Source organism: Paramisgurnus dabryanus, chromosome 17, assembly GCF_030506205.2.
Source record: "Paramisgurnus dabryanus chromosome 17, PD_genome_1.1, whole genome shotgun sequence".
Taxonomy (NCBI): domain Eukaryota; kingdom Metazoa; phylum Chordata; class Actinopteri; order Cypriniformes; family Cobitidae; genus Paramisgurnus; species Paramisgurnus dabryanus.
Window position 1 is genome coordinate 8,307,970 of NC_133353.1, and position 19,811 is coordinate 8,327,780.

The 19,811-nt window shown below is 34.0% G+C and overlaps 3 protein-coding genes across 3 annotated transcripts; 1 reads left to right on the forward strand and 2 right to left on the reverse strand.

Annotated features, from left to right (window-relative positions):
• Window positions 1-7: 7 nt before the first annotated feature.
• Window positions 8-6,358, reverse strand: LOC135736191 (ras-related protein Rab-39A). Its single transcript, XM_065254951.1, has 2 exons — window positions 4,795-6,358; window positions 8-4,120 (listed from the first exon to the last, which is right to left on the reverse strand). The coding sequence occupies exons 1-2, from the start codon at window positions 5,025-5,027 to the stop codon at window positions 3,697-3,699; spliced, it is 657 nt and encodes a 218-aa protein (XP_065111023.1). The 5' UTR covers window positions 5,028-6,358; the 3' UTR covers window positions 8-3,696.
• A 471-nt stretch (window positions 6,359-6,829) lies between these two features.
• fam167aa (family with sequence similarity 167 member Aa) lies at window positions 6,830-7,956 on the reverse strand. The gene is made up of 2 exons (XM_065249112.2): window positions 7,454-7,956; window positions 6,830-7,307 (listed from the first exon to the last, which is right to left on the reverse strand). The coding sequence occupies exons 1-2, from the start codon at window positions 7,796-7,798 to the stop codon at window positions 7,047-7,049; spliced, it is 606 nt and encodes a 201-aa protein (XP_065105184.1). The 5' UTR covers window positions 7,799-7,956; the 3' UTR covers window positions 6,830-7,046.
• A 2,929-nt stretch (window positions 7,957-10,885) lies between these two features.
• Window positions 10,886-17,849, forward strand: enpp4 (ectonucleotide pyrophosphatase/phosphodiesterase 4). The gene is made up of 4 exons (XM_065254956.1): window positions 10,886-11,044; window positions 13,192-14,063; window positions 15,244-15,414; window positions 16,018-17,849. The coding sequence occupies exons 2-4, from the start codon at window positions 13,223-13,225 to the stop codon at window positions 16,386-16,388; spliced, it is 1,383 nt and encodes a 460-aa protein (XP_065111028.1). The 5' UTR covers window positions 10,886-11,044; window positions 13,192-13,222; the 3' UTR covers window positions 16,389-17,849.
• Window positions 17,850-19,811: the final 1,962 nt, after the last annotated feature.

Sequence of the window (19,811 nt, forward strand, 5' to 3'; positions counted from 1 at the left end):
ACCGGGTACCACTCATCTCCACTACAAATTGGAAAAAGAGGCTACAATTTGCACAAGCTTTCCAAAATTGGACAGTTGAAGACTGAAAAATTTTGCCTTGTCTGAGGAGTCTCGATTTCTGTTGAGACATTCAGATGGTAGAGTCAGAATTTGGCGTAAACAGAATGAGAACATGGATCCATCATGCATTGTTACCACTGTGCAGGCTGGTGGTGTAATGGTGTGGGGGATGTTTTCTTGGCACACTTTAGGCCCCTTAGTGCCAATTGGGCATCGTTTAAATGCCATGGCCTACCTGAGCATTGTTTCTAACCATGTCCATTCCTTTATGACCACCATGTACCCATCCTCTAATGGCTACTTCCAGCAGGATAATGCACCATGTCACAAAGCTCAAATTATTTCAAATTGGTTTCTTGAACATGACAATGAGTTCACTGTACTAAAATGCCCCCCACAGTCACCAGATCTCAACCCAATAGAGCATCTTTGGGATGTGGTGGAATGGGAGCTTCGTGCCCTGAATGTGAATCCCACAAATCTCCATCAACTGCAAGACGCTATCCTATCAATAAGGGCCAACATTTCTAAAGAATGCTTTCAGCACTTTGTTGTATCAATGCAATGTAGAATTAAGGCAGTTCTGAAGGTGAAAGGGCATCAAACACAGTATTAGTATGGTGTTCCTAATAATCCTTTAAGTGAGTGTATATCATCTATATATCATATTCTTTGGTATCCAAACAGTAAGAATGTTGTTTTAAAATATGGCCATTAGTGGTGGTGGAGGACAAAGATGATACATGAATATTAAAACACAGTACTTCAAATGTAAAGAAAATATATATTTCATATTTAATCAAGACTGATGGGACAAAATAAAATAAGTTTGTGAAAGACTGAAAAATACGGCACAAGGTAAATTGCATGTTAAACAGAATTTATTCCCATATAAATTCTTGCTATAAATCAGATTGGGTAGAAGTGACATATTTTGGCATATTTCGTTTGTTGTCTTATACCCTCTATGATAATATGATACAGAAGTGTGATATCAGATACTGTAGTGCATGAAGATAACTTTGTGTGATTTCATGGTAGCCTATTGATGATATGGGATTTGAATAAAGAGTAGATTGTATTTGTAATATTTAAAACACTTTGATTGGTTCTGTTTGAATATTGAAACTTGTTTAACTCTTTATTGGCCTCAGACAGTTATCTAGGTTTTATGGTGTAAGTATGTTGTAAGCTCTCACCATGCAAACACATCTACAGTAACTCAAGCAGGGCTCTCAAAAGTGTGGCGTGTTAAAAGGTTTCCAGTATTTAAGACATTGCTATAAGAAACCTAGATTTGCTATATGCATCCTTGTGGAATGTGAAACTGAATGTTTTGTGTGTTTATGTAACAATCTGTAAGCACATCTGAATGAACACAAACAATACATACAGAGACTTATATATTTATTTAACAGATATGTTTGTTTATACTTTTTATTTGGCAGTTCTTCAAAATCTGAGGTTTAAAGAATTTAAGTTTTTTTTTTTTAAATGTACTTGAAATAAACAAACGTGTTGACATATATAAACTTGCATACATTGTAAGTATGTTTCCATACACCCTTTATGTTTTTGCAAACAATATTATGTTTTGTGGTACAAAAGCTGAAGTTGACATCTGACATAAATAAGTTATAAATGTTAAACAGTGATCCTTTTGTTTGTTTGAGGACAACGTAAGAGTTTTATTTTGTGAGACCAAAATATAACGTGATAACTACAGACTTTTAACTATTTGTTGGCTAAGTTGTAGAGGATGAGCCCAAGCAAAATGTAAAAAAAAAATAAAGAGGAATAGTTAATACAAGACACATTTGACGTGTGATTTTACAGTAATGGTAGCCGTCGATGTGTTTGTAAGGATATTTCGTGAAAGTTAGTTTAGTTGTCTGGTCAGAGTTTATATTCTGAAATATGTGCTTGAAAAGTTTTGTAGCTTAGGTTTTTAGAGAAAGGATGCTTTTTCAATTGGATCTATGGATGTATTAATGTTATTTAGTTAATTTGAATGTTAAAACAAATGATTGAAAACCATAGTTTTATTTCTGTGAAGTGTTGTCTAAACCTGTATGAAATATGAAAGTGTATAGATATCTTCGATATGTGTTGTAGTAGCTTTTACAGTTTTATATGAAGAGAGAGAGAAAGAGAGAGAGAGAGAGAGAGAGAGAGAGAGAGAGAGAGTCAGAGAGAGAGAGAGAGAGAGAGAGAGTCAGAGAGAGAGAGAGAGAGAGAGAGAGAGAGAGAGAGACCCACAACAGATTATTAGATTAACAACAATTGTCTGTGTAAATTTGCATGGGTGTGCCATACAATAGTTGATGCTTTGATCTGAAGATTCGGGTATATAAACATTTTCATTTATATTTGATGTTTCTTTATAACATGTGTTTTGTGTGAACTGAGATGCTGCTGTTGTGATCGTGTTTTTCTGTCGTCTCATTTGGTGACAGGATGTGACATCATAGGCTGCTCTTCAATAATCACCAGCAAAAAAATCAGTTTGTTTTTTCGTTATTTTATGATTTTACTTTATGATGCAGGTCTTAAAATTAAAACAGTAAGGGGCTTTCTAGTTTTTGTTTAGTTTGTTTGTTTGTTTTTTTCAACCTGTAACTCTTATATTTTAATAATAAACATCAGCTGTCCGATATACACGGTGTTCATGGCGTGTATAAGGCAAATCAGGGTAAATAGCAGCATAATTTCATTTTATTTCATAACTCGATTCATTATCGTACTGTAAGCTATATGTGAAACATCGGATTGTTAAAGTTACACAAATCCAGTCATCTCTTTAAAATTTGGACAACTTGGTCTCCAAATTATTCATTTCTTATTTCTGTCTTTATGGATTTATGGAATGTGTCAGATTGTTTTTCACATTCGATACATAACACGTTGAGTTAAAATGTATTTTTGTTCTATTTTATGTGACATCTAAGGTTTTTGTTAATGGAAATGATACAAAGCTTATATATATTGTACAGAATCCACAGATGAACAAGATACAAATGTACACAAGAACAAATGCTTAAATTTTGTATCTTTGTCATTTTAATACAATAAAATGTGACTGAAATGAGTGTGGTTTTGTGATAGACTGGTCTTTTAGTTTAAGTAAATGAAATTTATGAGAAATATGAACTGTGTTGATGATGCTGTGATACTGAAGGCTGTCCAGTAAATAGCAAAAAAGTATATTTATTAAAGTTATTTATGGACACAGAATGATTTTCATTTTTATATATTTTGTCAATAATTTATGTCTTGCATCCTGCAGTCTTGTATATATAATATTTTCCCTCACAAAACCTTGAACCCAGATATTGCACAAATAATGATTTTCGAAATAATGAAACTTGGCAATTGTGTAAGCACCTGGTGTTTTGTTAAACCAAAGCTTGAGAAATACAATCCCATTCAGTTTTAGTTCCTTTATGTAACACTGTCATTTCCTCTTTGTTCAAGACAGCCGTTAACACTTTATTTCACCGCTGTGCCTTTAAGACTTTACTTCTGTGCTTTATCTCTGACATGCTGTTCAATACTCATTTAGTACAAGATGCATGTTTAAATGTACTGTGTAACTATGTATGTGCATAAGAAGCTTTGGTTGCAGTCCAAAATTTCTCATCCAAAATTGCAACAGGTGGATTTTTCGGTGACCTGTGGCTCATTTCCAATGGGAGCCCCAACCGTTAACCCATGCCAGTCATCCCGTGGGGTTATTTTCCCTTTCTGGAAGAAGTTATATATGCCTATGGTCAGGGCCTCGAATGTTTCATACACGTTAATATTTTCTTTTGTAGACACTTCAAGATAAGCCACCATGTTGAGTTTTTTGGCCAAAGCATCTCCTTCACTCTTTCTGACCTGCCGTCCTATGGCCAGGTCACTTTTATGACCCACGAGCAAAAAGAACATTGGGTTTGGTTTCACGTAATCCAGAACCTCCTGATGCCAAATCACCACACGGTCGAACGTCTGGCGCTGTGAGATGTCAAACATCAGAACGCAACCCACAGAGTTCCTCATGTAAGACTTGCAGATGGACCTGCAACCAAAACATTCATACTGTAAGTAAAAATCATGTACTTGACAGTTTCACAGTTTTTTGGGGTTGCTTAGATTTATTTAAAAGAAACAACATCACAAATAAATATTGTTCACCATTATTGCTCAAAAGAAATGATCACATGTTGTCCCCTATAGAGGAGTACATGTTGGCACAATGACTGGCACAGAGTTTGGAAGAATGCATTTGTTTGAAATACTATCTCAACAACAAGTTAATAAAGAAATACATTGAGACATCATTGCACAACATATTTGTACTTATTAAACAAAGGTAATACAAAAATGTATTTAAGTCACCATAAACTACAACGAAACGTATATGTGTATTTATGTAGCATAGCATTAGCATCACAAAAGATTGTGGGTTTGATTCACATGCTGATAAGACTGAATGCAATGTAGTTTGCTTTGGATAAAAACATCTACCAAATGCATAGCTAAATATAAAAGTATTTATTAACAAAAAAATATGACAGCAACGTGCATACTACAACAGAAAACAGTCAACAGTCCAATATAAATACAACATCTCTATGTGAACAACTAGCTACAGTCTTTCTGTGAATTAAATCACTCCATATCAATAATCTGCAATTCTGACATTTCTAAATCATTTTGTATAATATTGGGGTTTACTGTATAAAAACTCACCTAAATCTCTCCTGACCCGCAGTATCCCACAAAAGCAGTTTGATGACAATATCAGGGTCAAAGTGCATATTATGAACCTTGAAATCGATTCCAAGCGGAGACTGTCGGGATTCCTCGAACGTTCCTTCAGTAAAGCGATGCAGCAGAGATGATTTTCCTACCGCCGAGTCTCCTAGAATAACTATCCCGAATCTAAAGTTCCAGGGTACATCCATTGTGCCAACAGTTTCCATCAAAGGCAAATATCCCAACTAAAATCTAACTCTAAGCACAAATTCATTCAAAGATTTAAAGCATTTATAGACCTTCCTCTCTCCAGTGACTGAAGAAACTGGTTAAAAATAGGACAGGTTTGCAAAGAATTTACAGATACACACCCATAATACAATAGCCAGCCGTGAAAATGTGGCACTACCACACAATCAACACAGCAGTTTTGGCATTGTTGTATAATGAGACACAGACCTGCTCTGACACTTTATGATTGACAGATCAGATTGCATCAATCATGATTGCATTATATGTTGGACTAAAAGGAAATAAGATACCAGGAAATCTTCAAATATCAGGCCTCATTTACTGTAACTGATAATGACTGGACAACATGACTTTGATGGGGATATAAACTTAATGGTTTACTAAGTTTATTTTTACATTTTCTGAAGAGCATGAGAGTGGTGCTTGCTTCCCCTACAGGCCCAGAGGTTTTAAAGCAAAACTCACAGAAAAAAAATCAGTAAAGCAAAACCGCAAAACCGGTTTGAACGGTTGGCCACACTTAAAAACAGAATGCAAAGTTCTTGTTCTTATAAAATATGACAGACATGTTACAAACAACTTTATTCAATACTTGCATGTATTTGTACCTCTTCTGCACTTCGTATGACTCCATGAAAGACAGGGCAAGTTTATTTATATGTACACAAAGGTAATTTAAAGTGCTTTACAATGATTTGCAAAGTGAAAAGTACATAAAAGTAACAGCAGTGACAATAACAGTTGCACATAGCTGTAGATTCACCTTTGACATCTTTGTATATTCTGTCTTAACCTGAACCAAACCCATTTATCACTGACTGAGCCAATTCTCACTGGCACACGGATGTCACGACCCCTTTCTGTCTTATTTGTGTCCTTTTACTGTAACCTTCAAGTAGCGGGTCTGTTGTGGGATCAGATTTAACAACAATTCCGATATAATTTAGTAAGAGCTTTTTAAGGTTACATTAAATTAAATACAGCCTTTCCTACAATAACTGGTTTTAAAACAATGTTTTTTTAATAAAAAAAATAAGGAATTATAAATTAATTAATTTGTAATTTTTGTAATTTAGAATAAATATCTATTTTTTTCATTAAAAGACATTAAATAAACAGATGATAAAACACTTATCAGGTAAAGACCAGGATCAGTTATTTAAAGCAATTACATAAATCAATCCAGAATAGTGTATCAATTTAAAAACCACATTAAGTCAATTTTATCTTTTTTCCTGATCTATTCTATACAAATTTACACAGCAAAAAATGACTTTCTTACCTAGTATTTTTGTCTTGTTTTCAGTAAAAATATCTAAAAATTCTTAAATTAAGATGTATTTTCTTAATGAGCAAATTGACCTAGAAAAATAAGTCTAGTTTTTAGACAAAAAATATAACATTTAAATAAATTTGTGCATAAAACAAGAAAAAAATCTGCCAATGGAATAAGAAAAAAAGTCTTGAATTAGGTGTTTATGAAAAAAAGTCAACTTATTTCAAAAAAAGTTTCTTATTCCATTGGCATATTTTTTTTTTTGCTTCTTTAAAGCACTAATTTACTTAAAGTCTACATTTTTTGTCCAAAAACTAGACTTATTTTCTTGGGTCATTTTGCTTATCAAGAAAATGCATCTTAATTTAAGAATTTTTAGATATTTTTACTGAAAACAAGACAAAAATACTAAGTAAGAAAGTCATTTTTTTGCAGTGTAGGCTACTACACAGATGATGTCACCAAGCCCTCGCTTTTCACCATTCAATTATTTGGATATAATCAATATCAAGTCCCAGCTTTATTTATTTATTTTTTGTTAAATATCATGTTTCTCTCATGTGAAACATATAATGCAATGTGATGCATCATTATACAATAAAATGGGTTGTGATCTTTATTTAATCTTTATTGAAATATCCAGAAAAAAATAGATTTAATCTGTACTAATATATTTAATCTATATAAAACATTCAAAATCATTAACTTGAATATAGTTCTAACACAGAGAGAAACGTCTAGAATTAATGTTCATCTTGGTGACCCCAATGACTTTTAGTGGTGAGGAGAGGCCTAATCCAGGAGACATGGGGACTTCACATAAACCTGACATATCATCTTGCTCCTCCAGGTCAAATGTGGCATCGTTCAGCAACTTGCGATGTTGGTCGCACGTCTGCTCGATTCTTAGATTGTTAATGTCACTACGCAGGCGCATTAGCTGACTTGCCAGCTGCTGGTCCTGCGAACGCATCTCTGCCTGCGACAGAGGAAGCAGAGAAGATAAACTATCGGCATGTCAATATGCGATCAAACGTAATCTGACAGTTTTCTTAAAGGTACGGTATAGACATTTTTGAGCCATGGTGCCAAATGTAATGACTAACTAAGAACAAGTCAACTCACCAGCTCTTCCCTGAGCCACTCCAATGCTTGATCTATACTTTTAAATCCCATCATATTCCCTCCATGATGCTTTAATTCATTGGACACACCAGTGCTTAGAGACGACTTTGACCTCCTGATTGGATCTGAGCTTCTATGTTCCTGTGATTGTTTGGCTGTCGTCTCGGCATCTCTCAGCATCGCCTCCAGCTGAAATCTCCAGTCGAGATGAGAGGACATGTTGGTCTCAAGTTTGAGCTTCTCAGTCAAAGCCTTCAGACTGGAAAGGTGATCGTCTTTAGATGCTGCAATGCATTCTGGGTTTTTTAAGGTGTTAGCTGTATGTGACATTGTCAATGGCTCCATGGATGTTGCAGAATAGAAAGTGATTTAGAGAGTTAGATTTTCTTGTACAAACCAGCAGCCAGACTCAAATTCTGAGACTGGTTTAATTTTCAGCATCTGCAACAGAAATGCAAATAATATCACAGCATGATAATGGCCTTAATTTATTGAGCTTTATTTGTTAAACTGTCTTCTTGCATGCAAATGTACTTTTAATAAACTCTCTTAGTTGACTTTTTATTTATTTATGCATTTGACAGATGCTTTTATCCAAAGTGACTTACAGTGCATTACAAGGTACCATTTAATCCATTGTGCACTGTCTGGTAAACAACACCTATATTGCAAATGCTTTATGCACAAGTTACTCATTATGCATGCAAATCCAGCAATAATCACAGTCAATAGTCTTAACAATTATCAAATCATTTATAATTTATATAACGCTTTCACACAAACAATACATTCCCATTTGCTCTTACGCAAATATAAAATTATAAGAGAATGAGACTTCAGTACTTTCAGAATCTTAGGTGTGCAAGCATTTAAATAAGCCCCGCCCTAAACACACATGTGATTGGTTGAGCTAATGCTGCCATGACAGGCTGGTCGGGTTTAGTCAGGATGTTCGGGTAAACAGAGGAATGTTTTGATAGCACTGTTTACACCTGTCTTCAGGAAACAACCTTTACATATCTACCTTTAATTGTCTTTGCAAAGAAACCATCAGAGAAAATATTTGAATATAAAAACATTAGAGGAAGATTTAGGACTGAATTAAGAAATTCCATTAGTATTTCTTCAGGACCACTGGTACTGTGAATGTAAGAGACACTGAAACAGGAATAGGGACTGAACTTGTTTTCATGTTTTAAAAGAACTCCATCAAGAAGTGATGTCTGGACTGTGGTTGAGTAATGGAACCAGGACACAGCAGCTGCCTGCTAAACTGGGAGCCCCCCGAGTCTCTCTGCCATTCCAGTTATTAACCAGTCCAAGTACAGACCAGTAATTAACACTCCCAACTGATCACTGTCAAATCAAATACGCTGAATGACTTCCTGCAAGTCCTGTTGGATATCAATATTGAATGAGAGACTTACAATGAGACCGTGTGAGTTTTGTGGAGAAATCCAACTTAGTTTTAGGGAGAAAATGTTGGCTGGCGAAACAGAGAATCTACTGTGAAAAATACAATGTCCATACACATGTAATGATTTCCCCAAGGCTCCTAATTCAGAGCCATGCCTCAAAACAAAGAAAGTTTGACATACATTCATATTTTTGGCATGCCTATTATAGGCACACGCAGAGCTTCTGTCATGATACCAAAACAGCAACATTATGTATGGGGGTGTTTAACCCATGAAAACCCAAATTTCACCCCAAACATCTTTTATATGCCGCAACCTAGAGACACTTATATTCAATCCAATATAAATATTACACTATTAAAAAATGAAATATAATCTTTGACTGTCAATTTAATATTAAAACAAAAACACTTAGCAGTTTGCAAATGAAACAAACAGGAAGTTTAGATTAAGAAGATGATCATCATGCATTAAAATGCTGAATAATGACAGATGAGAATATGAGACTCATGATACGCCGCAGGTTACATGTGTGGTAACAATGATTATACTGACAAGTGTTCACAGCTATAATATGTAACAACTTCATTCTAAGTATTTAATTAGTATATCAATATTAGACATTATTTAATCCTACTATGAATATTTCAGATAAAAGTACACTACAGTATTGTATATACATTGCATACCACAGTTTGGAAAAAAATTGACATTTTATGTAAACAATGTCTTCTTAAAAAAAAAGTACATGGTTAGCTAGTTTAATAGATTATCTGATTTGTCACAGTTGAAATGGTATGCATGGATACAACTGCATTCTGCATAATAATATTTCGTGCAGGGTGACATTGCAGAAACAGAAAGTAAGAGAAAGTTATGCTTATTTAAATATAGCTCAGGTGAGACATAAGTAATAAAGTATTATATTTTATGTTTTTTGTTATATAAAGGAATTGGTTTATTAACAGCTTTAATACAACAATCTTTAACTCTCTCAAAACTTAGCAGACAATTATTTTTAAAATGCATCTGTGACGTCATGTTTTAAAAGTAGCACAGAAGCTAAGGCAGGCAAGCTGCGTTCATATAGACAACACGATGTAGATTTCTTTGTGTTATCATTACTGTGTGTAGATAAATGGATGAATTATAACCTACCTGAAGCGAACCACATTCAAACATCCGATCCTCAGTGACTGCGCGTCTGTGTCGCGTACACAGAGCTTTTGATTGGTTGTCGGGCTGATGATGTCATGGCTTCCGTCCGCACTGAAAGACGCGTCGCGCTTCGTTGACCCTGTCAAACAATAACTGAAAGAAAAACATTCAGATTTGATATTGTCACTAATGCTCATTTTGTCGGAGGGAAAATTAACTCCTCTTCATACTGTAGTCGTGCAGTTATAGACCTACTATACAGGTCTAGCATGACATTAATTCGTTTATTTTTGAACCCCCAAATTGTGCTATTTTAATTATTTTATTTTTATTATTTTATTATTTTTCACAAATGTAAATTACCGAATTTTCAAAAGAAATAAAACATGTCTTTTAAACATCCTATTTATGCATCTTCCTTTATTTGATTTTAAATTATTGCTTCTTTCTTGCTTTCTGTCTTGAGTTGTGGTTCTGTTGTTTTTTGTTGTTGTTGATGGTACTGTTAAATAAAAATAATAACAAATGCATCACGCTTCATTGTTTCAAACTAAAATAAGCATCACTATGCCCCACTCCTTCTGAAGGGCAGAGACCTTTATGTAACACAGATTATTGTCTGTAGTGTAGGTGAAATGATTGTCGCAAAAAAGTACTAAATTTATTTTAAATATTTTTGATAACCTTTTTAGCCTTTGAAGGTCTTCTTTGACACTATTATATGTTCTGCGGTTTTGTCCTCACAAAAATGGCAGATGTAAAAAGAAAAATGAAACGTATTTGTGGTGGAGCACCTGCAGTGGGAGGTCCCTCGTTCTGTTCCGCGCAATTCCATTGGTTATGCGCCCCGTCAGTCACGCCATGACGTAATGCGGTCAGTGTGTTTGAGGAAGCGGGAGAAACTGCATCAGACGAACAAACGAGACTTTATTAATCTTAGAGTTTTATCGGCGTTGGTTTAATGTTAGTACAGTTAAATGTTTTACAACATTTTACAACGTCTCTAACCGAAAAGGTAGGATAATGTTTGTCTACTCTGTTTGTTTGTTTTTCAAATGTGTGAATGTTCAGGCTTGAGCAAAACCTTCATCGATGAGCTAATAACACACAGTCATTATTGTGATCACTGCGACATTCAGAGTTGTATTATTGTTGTGCAAACACTGTCATTTGTTGTGAATAATCGAAGAACTAGTATACATAACAAAGTATGACATCAGTATAAGAATAATCAGTTTTATTTACTATTACAGTGTATTGTTTGAAGATGACCTTTATTGGCTTTAGATACTGTGTGTGCACCTGCTATACATAAATATTGGGGTTACAAGTGTTACAACTACGACGTTTTTTTTCTAAAGCTTCCTGTATCACTTCCTTGTATTAGCTAACATCAGAGTTTTGCATACTATTGTTAATAATAAATTATAACTAATGCATTTCCTCTTTTAAGTAAGAGCATTAGGGAGTATGTAGCTTAAGTATACAGTCTTGAGTTTATAGTCTGTAACTTTCATTAGACAACATTTTCCAACAATGTCGTCTAGACAGCGTAATGAACAAATGTTCATTGCTGTCATGTGCTCAGACTTTACTGGAATCTACACAAATAGGAAGAAAGAAATCTACACAAATAAATACATGGGAGGAAATAATATACATAAGGAATATATATACACACACACATATACATACATAAATATAAATTTCTGTGAACATACTGTATGTACTGTATGAAATGATGTGCTATTAACATAAATATGTTTAATTTATATATATATGAATGTATGTGAGTTACAGGTAGCTCTGTTATTTGTTATACAATTTTTACATAAATTCATTGACACTACAGTATGTTTATATGTATACAGTACAGTCACAAGATTAATGGGACATTTCACTAGACTTTGTTGTCCCCAGAGTATGTATGTGAAGTTATAGCTCAAAATAACATATAGATAATTTATTTTAGCATGTTAAAATTGCCACCGGTAAACAAAATGTGTCATTTTGGGGTGTGTCCTTTAAAATGCAGATGAGTAATTATGCACAGATAAATGCCGATATACATTAATAATACCTGTCTGATAACTATTCTAAATCGCACAGACAATATTATGCACAGCTATTTCATGTACTATCAGCAAGTCTCAGAAGAGTCTTTAGTTTTATCAGATTTAAAAAAAGACAGATTAGCTTTACCAATTCTTTCCTATAAAAATTCGGAAGGAGGAGTAACAAACAGCGGGAGTAGCGAGTCACGAGTCATGCAGCACTTTACGCAACACTAGATAGCTTATCATATACGCGCCTATTTCCAACATAACACAGAAGTCTTACTTACCGCCTGCAACTCATGACCCGTTTGGGATTTTTTAATGAAATCCAGCGTTAAACAAACACGCACTCAAAACTCCACTGCTACCGCGGATAAAAAGAAGTGCTATGTATAGCGTACCCCTGAAACGTTAGCTGGATCTGTTATTGGAAAAAAACTATTTTCGCTGTGCATTCTGTTCATTCGGCACATAAATACTGCTTTTTTGACACTTTGCATTTGTTAAGCATGAGGAAACTAACTCTTAAACTGTGTTAAGGAGCTGGAGCTGCGTCTAATGGTTCTTCTTCTGCAGCGCATATTGAGTTTCCGCACAAGAGCGCCCTCTGGCTTTTGGATGTAGCAGCATTTCACCGTAATTCATTGCATAGCAAGCATCAACGGCAGATTTATCACTGCAACCCTACAAATGAGCTGATCTCTGCACTAAATGACAGTGCCGTCACTACCGTGGATGAATAGCGCTGATTAACGGGCGGTATTATCCCCTTCTGACATCACAAGGGAAGCCAAAATTAAATAACCTGTTTTTCACATGCTTGCAGAGAATGGTTTACCAAAAACTAAGTTACTGGGTTGATCTTTTTCAGATTTTCTAGGTTGATAAAAGCACTGGGGTCCCAATTATAGCACTTAAACATGGAAAAAGTCAGATTTTCATGATATGTCCCCTTTAAGTAGTGTTTAAGACTGGTTAGTACTGTATATGAGGAAGTCATGGGTTAGAACGACTCACAAGTTGGTTTGCTGAATTATCCCGTCTGATGAAAGGCCTTTCAATGTTATTTTGTGTCTAACATGTATAGTTTTTTATATTATTACAGTGAAAGAATAAACCCCTGGTTGCACAGGAGGATGCAGATCAGCGGTTATCTGTTCGCTCTTTTGGTCTGGTGTGGATTAACCTCTTCGGCGCCGACTGGAAATGAAACGGGATCTGGCGGCGATAAGCCCCCGCTTCTTCTGGTGTCATTTGATGGCTTTCGAGCGGACTACCTTAAAAAATACACATTACCTAATCTTGAGAAGTTCTTCTCCTGCGGTGTGCTTGTGAAGGAACTGACCAATGTTTTTATTACCAAAACCTTTCCCAATCATTACAGTCTGGTCACGGGTCTGTACGCAGAGAGTCACGGAATTCTTGCCAGCATGATGTACGACCCGGTGTCGAACATGAATTTCTCTATTCAAAACAGCTCCGATCCTTTCTGGTGGAATAAAGCCAAACCGATCTGGGTGTCCGTGGAGGAATCTGGGTACAGAGCGGCATCTGCTATGTGGCCGGGAACAAACGTAAAAATTCAAAATCACACGTTAGAATACAAATTCGACTACGACCCAAAAGTGAGCTTCAGAGAGAGGCTGGGAAACTTGACGGGGTGGATAACGAAGAACAAATCCGTCAAGTTTGCCTCTCTGTACTGGGAGGAACCGGATCGCAGTGGCCACCAGTACGGACCGGAGGACAGCACAGAGATGGCCCGGGTTCTGCAGGAGGTGGATAATCTCGTAGGTGTGTTGATGGACCATCTCAACGAAACTGGATTATGGGGGAAAATAAACATTATCATTACTAGTGATCATGGTATGACTCAATGTTCTGAAGATCGACTTATTAAACTGGATAATTGTGTCAGTCCGGACAGCTATCGTGTGGTGGATCTCACTCCTGTAGGTGCCATTATTCCACTGACAGGTAAAACCTTTATTTTAATTTTAAAACTCTGCATTTCGCAGTGAACTTGAAACTTTGCTTTATATTTAGATTATCTGCATTGTTGGTCAACTTTTTTGTCAGCCAAACCCCGTTGAACTAAATTATTTTCTTGAACTACCCCCTAAGATTTTAAGTTAATATTTCATTAATTTAATAGCACATTAGGACGGAGCCCTAAGCGGACATGGAGCAAAAATTAAATAAAGTTAAGTTTCGAATGCGCACATGAAACTAAACTTTAGATTTTTTTACTCCAATGTCACCTTAGGGGCTCGGTACATTTGCTTGTTATCTTCAAAAACATAGATTTTTCATTCGTTTAAAAAATTTTATTAGAAGTATTTTACATATTTATTAGTATTATGACATTGGACCTTCATCTGGTAATTTTCTTTTATTGGTACATAAAACCTATCTGTCCATTTTGATGACACAATGCAGACTAAATAATTTTTTTATAATATTTATAATAATAACATAATATATTTTAAAAGTTGTTTTATTTAGATTTTTCTATTTTAAAATAATTTATTTACATTTTATGAATTAATTGTAATTAATTGTTTTTCATCAATTCACCAACCTGGATTGCTTAAATTAGGGATGCACCGATACTGGTATCGGGTATCGGCCTCTATACCACATTTTCTAAAGTACTCGTTAAAAGCTGGAATTGATACCACGGTCTGAGAAATGTCTATGTTTGAGCGGCGTGTAAGGGGTTAATGCCTCTTGTGTTGCCCAAAGAGGCAGAGTTTACAACAAACTGGAAAACTAGTCCTTTGTTTTTTTGTTAAATTATATGACTAAAGCTGTTACCTGTAAATTTAAATAATGTTTTTTTTATTAAGTACTCGGTATCGGTATCGGCAAGTACTGAAATGCAAGTACTCGTATTCCAAAAAAGTGGTATCGGTGCATCCCTAGCTTATATCTACATGAACAATCAGGAAAAACCTAGTTTGCTTAATCTTTAAATTAGGTTTTCCCAAAGTGTTTGTGAATCCCAGTTTGGGAAACCCTAATGTAAAGATTAAGCAATCTAGGTTTTTTCCTGATGCTTGATGTTGATTTTATTGTCTGTCTTTGTCTGCATTATTTTGAGGTTGAAATGTTTTCATCTGAGCCTGGTTGTGTCTATTCTGGATTTCTCACACAGATAACTTGACTGTATATAAAAATCTCTCCAGCTGTCACAATCACATGAAGGTTTATTTAAAGGACGATCTTCCTGATAGACTCCATTATAAAAACAATGTAAGGACGCAGCCAATCATTTTGATGGCGGATGAAGGCTGGACGATTGTCAAAAATGGCCGACTTCCACGATGTAAGTGTTTCCTGAAACAACTTTGATCTTAGTGTCTTACCTTTGTCATCGTGTTGAGTTTTGCCATTGATATTAGATCTAATAACACAATCTCATGGCATTTTGTACGTATTTATTTTTTATTTTATTATCAGCCGATGACCGATACAGGCTGATGTGATGTTGGGTTTAGTAGCGGGGTATCATTGTTTTTTTTTTTTTTTTTTTTTTTAATAATCATACGTTTTTGTACAATTCACTTCGTGTGAGTTCATGCGAATTAGCCAACTTATAAAATATGTATGAATTTCTGTGAGATTAGGTTGGATATAACAAATTGGACACTGCTATTACTATGAATGGGTGAAAGTGCATTGCTCAATGTGACCACTTTGGCAATGGAAGTCCCACCTTTCAGTTCAAAGAACCAATGATTGATTGATAAAGAGTTAGGATTCTCTGCGTATCTTGTACCGAATCTCGTTCAGCGTTTGCCAAGTTTTAATTGCAAACATGGCCGCCGAGTGGTATGACTTCGTTAAAGGGATTTTGCTGTTGAAATCTTGTAACTTTTGCTTAACATTTCCTCATGAACAGCAACTTATTTGTCTCTTGTTTTTGCAGTGGGCGATCATGGTTATGATAACACCCTTCCCAGCATGCACCCCTTCCTGGCTGCCCAAGGCCCTGCCTTTCGCAAGGGCTACAAGATGTCAAGTTTTAACAGTGTGGATTTGTATCCTCTCATGTGCCACCTCGTGGGCGTCCTTCCGGAGCCCAACAACGGCAGCTTTGCACATGTGCGCTGTATGTTAGTCAATGAGCAATGCAATGAGCTGGCGTTAGCAGTGGGTGCTGTGATCGGGGTCTTAATCATCCTGACCACCTTTACCTGTCTGTTCAGACTGATGAAGAACAGAGACGTTTCCTCTCCGCGTCCATTTGCACGCTTGGAATTAGAGGATGATGATGACGACGAACCTCTACTGCAATGATGGACAACATGCGTGTTAAGAGAGACAGGTACTCTTTTAGGACGAATGGGATTTCAATTGATTTATGCGCATGCAAAATGTAAAAAGAAAAACGTTTTGTCATTTACTTCGGCTTTTGGTCATTCTGTGGCCATAAAATGAAATGTTAGATGAGGTTCAGACTGCTCCTCTTCATTCATTATTTGAACGCTTTATTGACTGCATGTGTTCAGATAAAGTCAAACTGGTTTGAAGCGACATGACAGCAAATAATGACAAAACTTTTTTAGGTGAACTTTCAATGCCACAAATGGTGCAAGAATGACAATCATATTGAAAGTTTAAAGAAAAAATTCAGCACAGTTACAGAGCCAGAAAAACAAATATATGGCACAAAAATGGTTGGTCATTATTAGCACTGAAAAACAAAGCCAGCTGCTCTCATTTTAAGCCATGATAAGTAAAATATCCTTATGAGGTCAATATCTTCAATATACCCTAGCATCAGCTATTCAATTGTTTTAAACTTTTTAAGCTTTACGTTTTAGTGCTAATGTTTTAACACAAATATAAATGTTGCCAATAATTAAGAAACTGTCTAAAACTATTGTTTAACAATAGCATGTAGCCGCTAACACGGATTAAAATAAAAACGCATTGCGCAACTTAAAATATTATTATAAGCATATTTCTAAAAAGTGTTGCTTTGCATTTTGTAACTATGCATAATATGTTACTGACTTGATCACGCTTTAACATTTCATAAGATGTAAAGGAGAAGAACACGAGCAATAATAATAATAATAGCTTTACTGTACTTGAAAACAGACTTTACCTGTAATGACTATGAATTTTTATTTAGTAAATGACTCCATACTGTATATCTGTTGTCACTACAGAAAATGCACAAGAGACTTCATTTAAAAAGTTATTTTTGTTATTTTATTTTTGTTAAAGAAGCATTGTCTTTACAGTAGAGACAGATATGTTGTTTTGTCTGTACAGGAATAAGTCTCACATTTCTTTTTATAACCCTAAAGATGTGTGTGTTTTTTTGCATTTATATTATAGAATTATGCATGATGTAAGAAGGTTGAATGTTTAACTGCACTGCACATAATGTAAAGTTAGTTTTGCTTTTGTTGCTTATTGCACTATAAGGGTTCAGAAATCTTTAAGGGAGAAGGTAACCTTACGCTTCTGATGGTGTTTTGTTATGCGTGATAATGAATATGTATATTTAAGGAAATTATATTTTTCTATTTAATTAATGATAGGTGTGCTTTTCACATTTTTGTTGCTGGTTATAGTGGGAAATTATGTCCCTTTTTACTTTGTGTTTTATTATATATGTCATGCATTGAATGTTGAATGTGACTTCACAAAGAAGTTTTAGGACTCCTGCACTGAACTTTGGCTCAGGTTTTAATGACCAAAAACCTGTTATTGAGTTACTGAAATAAATGAATTTATCATTGCTTATACAGTATTTCATTATGAAATGTTTGTGGTTATGAATCCAAAGCTTTTAAATTTATTTGACTATGCAAAGCAAAATCTAGAAATCATTTTATTTCACACAAATTGGCTAATGGTATTTGTCAGATCAAAAAATCAAATAAAAATGAAAATCAAATAAAATATCTATTTCAGGTATTCAACTGCTGATTTACTGTAAACTGGTTTTAGTGAACAATGATTAAATGTAATGTTACTGTAGCCATATTTTTTTAAACAGGGAATATTGTGGTTATTTTAAACCCAATTCTGGATAAATATTGGACAGAACACATGTTGGGTTAATCTATGGGTTGTTTAAACTCATGGTTGGGTAAACGAAAACCCAGCATAGGTTTATTTATACCAAACATGTGTTCTGTCTGATATTTACCCAGCATTGGGTTAAAAATAACCATGCAGAATTTAGAGTGTAACGAATATCAAGTCAGAATTGACAAACATTATTTTGATAGTGTGTTATATATTTTTTAAATAAATTATAAAATAGGCCTGCAAAATGATTAATCGCGACTAATCGTTTGCAGAATAAAGGTTTTGTTTACATCACATACAGGTATGTGTGTTTACTGTGTATAATTTTTATTTATATATAAATACACACACATGTAGGCTATGTATAATTTTAAGAAAATGTTTTTATATATTAAGTATTTATAATTATATATAATATATATGTAAACAAAAACTTTTATTCTGCAAACGATTAGTCGTTTAATAGTTTTGCAGCATTATTATAAAAACCTCCTTTTCATCTTCACTAGGATGTCTATGGTTGACTTATAGTTGATTCTTAACATTATACTGGGATAAGGCAGAGGTTGTAAACAGTTTAAACATAAAAAAAGAAAATTGATCCCAAAATAATATTTCATTGTATTTTAGGTAGAGCGGCCTAACGATTAATCGCGACTAATCGTTTGCAGAATAAAGGTTTTTGTTTACATCATATATGTGTGTTTGCTGTGTATTATCTTTATTTATATATAAATACACACATGTATATATAATTTTAAGAAATTTTTTTATATATTAAGAATTTATAATTATATATAATATATATGTAAACAAAAACTTTTATTCTGCAAACAATTAGTCGTTTAATCATTTTGCAGCATTATTATTATCATCTTCACTCTTTAGGATGTCTATGGTTGACTTATAGTTGATTCTTGACATTAAAGGGGTTAGGCAGAGGATTTAAACGGTTTAAACATAAAAAAAGATAATTAATCCCAAAATAATATTTCACTGTATTTTAGGTAGAGCGGCCTAACGATTAATCGCGACTAATCGTTTGAAGAATTAAAGTTTTTGTTTACATAAATGTGTGTGTTATGTGTATAATATTTATGTATATATATATATATATATATATATATATATATATATATATATACATATATATATATATATATATATACATATATATATATACATATATATATATATATATATATATATATATATATATATATATATATATATATATATATATATATATATATATATATATATACATGCACACACATGCATGTATATATTTAAGAAATATTTGTATGTGTATAAACATTTGTATTAACATATAATTTATATCATATAAATATTTATTATATCAATATATTTTTCCCTTAAAATTATGCACACGTGTGTTTGTATTTATATATACATCATATTATTTTATGTACTGTGTATAATAATTATTTAAACAAAAAACTTTTATTCTGCAAACGAATAGTCGTGACTAATCATAGTGCAAGTTTATATTTTATTTAGTCAGTGTACATGTGTGTTTATGTATCCTGAATTACCCACTAGAGGTCACTCTTTATAACAGAGTTACAGTGATCAACAGATACATATAATAATGTACAGTATCTTTATAATATTATGGGTTGTTGTGCTTAATCTAACCTGTTGTGCAAA

What these genes read in the sequence shown, in the direction of transcription:
- LOC135736191 (XM_065254951.1), bottom strand. Translation starts at nt 5,027, where the DNA reads ATGGAAACTGTTGGCACAATGGATGTACCCTGGAACTTTAGATTCGGG. An exon ending in GCGGGTCAGGAGAGATTTAG is followed by an intron (nt 4,121 to 4,794) that starts GTGAGTTTTTAT and finishes TTTTGGTTGCAG; the next exon opens with GTCCATCTGCAAGTCTTACA.
- fam167aa (XM_065249112.2), bottom strand. Translation starts at nt 7,798, where the DNA reads ATGGAGCCATTGACAATGTCACATACAGCTAACACCTTAAAAAACCCA. An exon ending in AGTGGCTCAGGGAAGAGCTG is followed by an intron (nt 7,308 to 7,453) that starts GTGAGTTGACTT and finishes CCTCTGTCGCAG; the next exon opens with GCAGAGATGCGTTCGCAGGA.
- enpp4 (XM_065254956.1), top strand. Translation starts at nt 13,223, where the DNA reads ATGCAGATCAGCGGTTATCTGTTCGCTCTTTTGGTCTGGTGTGGATTA. An exon ending in TGCCATTATTCCACTGACAG is followed by an intron (nt 14,064 to 15,243) that starts GTAAAACCTTTA and finishes TTTCTCACACAG; the next exon opens with ATAACTTGACTGTATATAAA. An exon ending in AAATGGCCGACTTCCACGAT is followed by an intron (nt 15,415 to 16,017) that starts GTAAGTGTTTCC and finishes TTGTTTTTGCAG; the next exon opens with TGGGCGATCATGGTTATGAT.